This window comes from Mustelus asterias, chromosome 13, assembly GCF_964213995.1.
Source record: "Mustelus asterias chromosome 13, sMusAst1.hap1.1, whole genome shotgun sequence".
Classification (NCBI taxonomy): Eukaryota; Metazoa; Chordata; class Chondrichthyes; order Carcharhiniformes; family Triakidae; genus Mustelus; species Mustelus asterias.
Window position 1 is genome coordinate 61,110,103 of NC_135813.1, and position 6,888 is coordinate 61,116,990.

The 6,888-nt window shown below is 42.2% G+C and overlaps 1 protein-coding gene across 1 annotated transcript; it reads right to left on the reverse strand.

Moving 5' to 3' along the window:
- Positions 1-360: 360 nt before the first annotated feature.
- LOC144503131 (immunoglobulin lambda-1 light chain-like) lies at positions 361-5,852 on the reverse strand. The gene is made up of 3 exons (XM_078227642.1): positions 5,755-5,852; positions 5,267-5,614; positions 361-899 (listed from the first exon to the last, which is right to left on the reverse strand). The coding sequence occupies exons 1-3, from the start codon at positions 5,801-5,803 to the stop codon at positions 577-579; spliced, it is 720 nt and encodes a 239-aa protein (XP_078083768.1). The 5' UTR covers positions 5,804-5,852; the 3' UTR covers positions 361-576.
- Between the last annotated feature and the right edge of the window lie 1,036 nt (positions 5,853-6,888).

A 6,888-nucleotide genomic window follows, 5' to 3' on the forward strand; every position in this document is an offset into this window, starting at 1 on the left:
CATTGTATCGGGTGTATTAAAAAATGAGGCAGTGACAGAGTTTGCCCTGAATATTGGTAATCAGGTGGTGTAGAAATGTCTGCCCGTTTAATGTATTTTTGTAAATCTCGAGACGCAGTTCAGCCCTTTCATTATAATGGCAGAATGTAACGAGGTCCATTAAAAAAAAAAGTTGCAATATTACTTCATGGTGCTAATTTAATGTCACCGATCGTCTCCTTGTTGCGCCTGGATATCATTGGCTTTAAATAAAATGTGCAGAATATCACAATGATAGAATCTCACTATTTAATTCCCCTTGGAATGCTGCCATTAATTGTTTTTAAGGGAAAGAGAGAGAATAACAGAACGCCGGTCGAGATAACGCTATAATGATTTTATTACACAGCTGTATCAATGACATTACAGTGAAGCTTTGATCCATTCAGGGTGAACACAGTTAATTTGAAACTAAGGGAGTCAGCCGATCTGCTACAAACTGTGATGAAATGTTTGAAATGTTCCACTATTTGCGGAATTTATTTTGAAATAACACTTTACCAACGGCAGAATACAAGAATGCATTAGATGCGTGAATCAGATACAGTTGGATCTGGAGATGCTTGTTTGAAGTGGGTTTGCTTGAGTCTCGTGTTTAACCGCACAGGCGTAAAGCTCGTGTGAGTTCCACTCTGAGGCTAACAGAGTCAGATAACTGCTCACACTGAACGTGTTGTCCGCCTCTTGCTGGATCCCACTGGTCTCAACCCCATTGCTTCTGACGCTGCCATCTACAGTCCATTCAATCTCCGCAGCTCCTGGGTTAAAACCGCTCACCAAACACACCAGGGTCGCCATGTTCTTCGCTGTGATTTGATCCGCTGAAGGCGGAAGGAGAGACACAATGGGGCTCCGTGGATCTGGAAAGTAGAGACAAATGATTGCACATCCATTAAGAATCGGCATAAATCACTGAATCGTTGTTTCACCTTCTTCAAATTGTTTTTTAAAATCGGTATTATTCTACAAGAATGTATATATTTTACATTGCGGAGTCTTATTGTTGCCAAATGCAAAAAGGCCATGACTCTCGTTTCTGGAACACATACAACCTGAGAAGGTTTTCCTTTTTTCCCTGCATGGACAGGAACATGCAAACAAAATCTGATCTAAAGGAAATAGTGGAGGTTGAAATATTAAAGAGAAAAATAAGACGGGAGGTTTATTGCATCCAGATGTGATCTGAGGCAACGCTGTCCGAACCAGCGTCACGACCAAAGAGAATTTCAGAACAACGCCAATCACTCAGAATTTGGGGTCAATATCGGAACTTCTGCTGACCGCAACATTTCTATATTTTGCAACTCAAAAATCTCGATTCTAAATAATGAAATTGATTGTTTGCTTTTGTCACCATTTACACTTCTCTGACGCAAGTCCTACATACTGAGACTGATGTTTGGATTTGTGTACATTCTTTACCACGGCCTCACAAGGTGTCCCGCCCAGACCAACAGTGACGACGGAGCGTAAATCTTAACAAATAACTCCCTTTTGCAATGGAAATGTTTGGAGACATTTTTGCGGGTGGAGTGTCACAAAAGATTTGTTACAGCAAAGAGGAAGAGATTCGAACAAATATTGTAAACAATTCTAGTATATTAGAACATAACGTAACGACACCCTCAAAAGGCCAGTAATAAACCAAACATGTCCTCATAATTATTTATCTCTCACACCTTTTCGCCAAAGCAGACGGACTGTGAGATCTTACTGTGCTTAGATAGGGAGCCATGATTCTGACATTTGAAGAATGATTCCACTTCACAAGCACTTAATTGTGAGGATGTTCTGAGGCCGTGGTCGGCGCCAAATCAATGCAGGTTTGCATTTTCTTTCCTTTGTCATTAGTAGATATTCGCAAAGCTGAAAGGGCGTTGTCTCAGAATCTTGTCTCTTTAAGTCACCATTTACCACTTAAGTTACCATCTATCACAGTCAATGGAGAAACGCTCAGTAAATAGGTTGAGGCGTTGTAAGGCATCGAAGAAAGGGTTCAAATATGAATATCCATTTCTAACTAAAAGGATAAGTCTGACCTTTTACAGTTCGCCCTGACATTGAGGTATTATGTCGGCTACAACAACAATATGAGGGTTGTCGCTGTCGGTGTAAAAATCGAGTGTCTTTGGAGCTACAAATTCGTCATGTTTTTTTTTGGAATGTAATTTGGATGTTGAAACTGAGTCGGCAGACAAATGCCGCCTGCCCTTATTTCAATGTTGGTATCGTCTTCCTGCGCAACCGAGAGTTTCGCTGAATAATCTCAAATGTCTGCACCGATGAGCAGGTGTGACGATCAACTTCTATTTAAACGGAAGCGTACTTAAGTGAATTATTTTTACACCGGCATTTTCTCCAGATATGATTTCTCAAAGTAACAACTAAAATATTCAAGAGCATTTTTCTCCTTTTTGCCTCATGCTGGTCCATTTCACCGTAACATAGTCCAATAAACATATGACTTGAAGAAGAAAATAAAAAATAAAGAAAAGGAAGATTGAGAAGGGAAGAGACCCTGACCATAATTTTCCCATCGTGTCTGGAGCAGGCTTGGCTCTCAGAGACAGGAGGACAGATGAAATTGTGAAAGGGCGAAAAGGGGGTAACATAGTTTTAGACCAGTGAACCAAACCTCACTAAAGGGAGAACAATTGGAAGAAGCGCTGTTTAATCAAATGCAGCAGACACGGCTTTGCTGGCGGAATATCTTACCTCACAGCGTGAATTGGTATTTTTGAGCAGGTAGCATGAGCGGTGAATGACGGCAATATTTTTAGTATCGTCTACATGGATTTTAGCAAGGCTCTTGTTAAGTTCACACATAGGTATGAACAGGTTGGATGCGAAATTGGCTCAGATGCAGGAAGTAAAGGGTCCGTATATCAATGAGTGCCTCTATGATTGTTGTCAGATAATACAAATTTGACAATGTGTTTGCTAACGAAGAAAGCTGGATAATGCAGGAAGACAACAATGGACTAGTCAGATAAGTTCAACAGCGGCAAATGGAATTAAATGCGGAAAAGTATGAGGAACTGTATTTTTCAGGAAGGTCAATAAAACAAGCGAGTACACGATATAAATGGGACAATGCCGAGAAATGTAGAGAAACTGAGTGAACTGAAAATGCATTTCCGCAGATCCTGAAGGCGGCTGAGCAAGTGGATATGGTAGCAAAGAAGGCATGTGAGGCAGTTACATTTATAAGCCGAGGTATAGATTGTTAGAACTTGGAGGTTATGCTGAAACTGCTGGAAAGGTGCGTAGGAAACATGTAATTGTATGAGAGCGAGTACAGGGGAGATCTCGAGGGATGTCGGCTGAAATGGAATATTTAGTTATCAGTGTTGAATTGGCCAGCGTTCTTTTCTTTGGAACAGACGAGGCTGGAAGGAGATCTAATGGAAGGCATCATATTCAGAGGTGTCTGGACAGAATGGATAGGAAAACAGATTTGCCAATGGTTGATGGGTCGATAAGAACGGCACTTGGATTTAGCGTTAGAAGTAGAAGGTTTAGCGGAGATTCGAAGGGAATAGTTTCACCCAGAGGGTTTTGGGGGATGTGGAACCGACTGCCGGGAAGGCTGTTAGTGGCAAATTAATGGACACTTAAACGCACATACAATGTGTAATCGAAAGGCTCATGAATAAATGTTAGATTGTTCCTTGTGAACCAGTGCAGACACGATTGACCAAGGAGGTTGTAACAATGTTGCCAAGATATATCATTCTATGATTCTGCGAATATATTATATTGCTTTCCTCCCTCACTGAGGCACAGGGGCTACAGTGTGCATATTTCTGAGGCACCCTGCCGCAACTCCGACAAGAGCTTCCAAACCAGCCATGTTTTCCAGTGGACGAACACACGGGCAGCAGATGCACGGTAGCACCACCAGTTGGTAAATCCCCATCAATCCACACAGCATACCAAAGTAGAACTGTACCGCCTTTCCTTCACTGTCGCTTGGCAAAAAACTCTTAACTCCCTCCCTAAGAGCTCTGCGATGCATCTCTGACACATGGACGACATCGGTTTGAGAATCCGGCTCACTATCACTTTATCCATGGATATTAGGCGGGGTGCAATGAATGTTAGCTTTCTGGTCACATCCCATGATTCAATGAAAATGGTAGTAATCCCCATGTTTTGTTGTATTACTACTCACTGACAATCACAGAACCAGCAGCAGAGCTGAACGAGTCCACAACAATACTCAAAAACCTGACAACTTATTCCGAGACATTCCAGAATAACTGATTGGATAGGAAGAAAATGAACCGTAATTTCCGAGGGAAGCAAACATTCTGCGCATCGATTGTGTTTGTTACTACGTTATCCAGTAACACTCAGGATCGATTAGTACTGGCGGAATTCTCGCAACAATATGGTTATTTTGATCACCTGTGATTAATGCGAAATATTAGGCTGAGAATCTTGTACCGAACTGTTTTCGGTGAGTTTGGGGACCAGTGGGAATGGGTCCCACCCAGGTACCACACTATCCTTCCGCAGGCTGAATGCAAGAAAGATCTTAAAACACAATGTTGCTTCAAGTGGAACAAAGCAGCCTGATGTGAACGTTTTGAATGTAATTCCAGCGTTGTAAACCAGACTACAAGGGCAGCATGTGAAACAGCCTGAACCACTATATTGCTTTCATACAATCATGGAATTATAAAGCACACAACGGGGCCCATCGGAGCTTGTAAAAAACCTGCCCACTCAGATCATTTTCATGCCTGTTTTCTTCACTTTTGAAATGTTTATCGTCTTGCTAATTATAGTTCCGCTCGCGGTGTTCATATAGCGAGGGTACTCCACTCCTAACACTGGCTGAGCGAATAAAAACATCCCATCCTTCCAGCGATTGCATTCAAATAATGTCCTCGCACTGCCGACTGGATCAGATGGCTCAAACGTCTGGAGAGCCGCAGCAGATGAGGCCGTAAGCTTCCAGTGAAATGAATTTCACTCGAAATTAAATTGCCCCTTTACCCGATCCCATAATTGGACACAATCTAGAAAATCACCAAAGTTCTGAGCCCAGCTATCACTGCAATGTCTTTGGCTGCTGACTCAAGGATCCCCCATAAAAATATTTTCGCAGCAACCATTTTGATTTGCACTCATTCAATCCACCTATCCGACCGTTTCGAAGTACATTTTGTTATTTAGATAGCGTCACAAATGTTAGAGGACATTTAAGTGATTTACTTACTGTTCAGATTCAACTTCGTTCCTCTCCCGAAAATGAATCTATATGGACTGCTGAGCTCAGTGCCACAGTAATAATCTGCAGCGTCCTCCGATTGCACGTTGGTGATGGTTAAATGCATCTTGTTACTCGATGAGTCCACAGACCCGGTGAATCGATCTGGAATACCCGAAGCTGTATCAGCGCTCTCATCCCAAACAAGCACAGGGGCGCTACCGGGTTTCTGCCAGTACCAGCTCATGAAGTAGCTGCTAATGCTGCCTCCGGACATGGTACAAGTGATTGTGACGGTCTCTCCCGTTGAGGCCGAAATGGATCCTGGTTGGGTCAGGACAGGATCCGCAATTGTACCTGGTGAAATGCAAAGTATTGTCAGTCACACACTGTGAAATGTTGAATATAGCTTACAATTCAGGTTCGTTAAATCACAAGCGCAAAAGCAGATAATGTGAAAAAAATGAGCGTTACTTCAGGTTGACGCCCGTACTTACTGTGGAAACAGAGTATCAGTGCGGCGAGAACTCCAATCGATTGTGTCATGGTGAAGGTTTGGGGAGAGGAAGAAGGAAAATAAATCCTGACACGAATGTGCTTCTGATTCCATTCCAAACTCTCCTTAAAAAGATTCAGACACCGCAGGGCGAATGAATATTAATTACGTATGCAAATTGCCTGTCACGTGGTATTAGGCCAAAGATCTCCATTTCGGTATTGTCTGATATTTGGAGAATGCGCACGTCAGCCATTTTGGAACAGAAGAAAAATAAATCTCCCAAGCCACAGAATAGCATGCAAAATGGCTCAATAACCTCCCCTCCAAAAAATAAACGGTGCGGTGAAACACAAAGAGATTAAATGGATCGTGTCTTGATCTCTGGAAGCCTGCCGATTACAATAAATAAATATTGCGACAGAAAGCTGTTTAATAGGTGCATCGTTTTTGGTGAATAAATTAGAGACGAAACGTGCGAGTTGAGATTTCATGTGCACACAGAGAGGTGTAAGGGAATTGACCACCGTCCGTATTGGCTTCTCGGGATAGATAGATAGACAGACAGATAGATAGATAGATAGATAGATAGATAGATAGATAGATAGATAGATAGATAGATAGATATCTGAAGTGAGTGAATGATCGCCAAGCCCCGAGGAACATTTTATTACCTACCTGGAATGTGATTGAGGTCCCAAAACTCTCCACTCAGCACTATTCAAGTGTTGGAAACCCACGGCATTCACAGTGAGTTAAGCCTTGGCAAAATGAAATGCTCTAGGAAACAGAGCTTTTCGCATGATTTTCGTTATTGGATTTGAGGGATACATTTGCTGTCATTTGAAAGGATGAGTTTGAGAATGTCAATGCACTGGCCGACGTCGGAATGAGCTGAAAGTAGCAGTTTTTTCAAATCAGATTTCTGATGGCAGGTGACCCTACCCCCAACACCACCCTCGCTTCCCGCCGCACAACAGTATTGCAGAAGTCATAGTACAATGTTCCATTGCTCACTCATTTGAAAAGTTAAACAAAATCAGGCAAGCAAATTAAATGCTGATAACGTTAGCTTATCACACACCTTCACCCCATGTGCCCTTGAACAATTGTGAGAAGTAACCTTTTGATTATG

Bases quoted from the DNA above. Each gene is read 5' to 3' on its own strand.
- LOC144503131 (XM_078227642.1), bottom strand. From the start codon at position 5,803: ATGACACAATCGATTGGAGTTCTCGCCGCACTGATACTCTGTTTCCAC. The intron at 5,615-5,754 runs GTAAGTACGGGC...GCATTTCACCAG, and splicing joins ACTGATACTCTGTTTCCACA to GTACAATTGCGGATCCTGTC. The intron at 900-5,266 runs GTAAGTAAATCA...TCTACTTTCCAG, and splicing joins AACGAAGTTGAATCTGAACA to ATCCACGGAGCCCCATTGTG.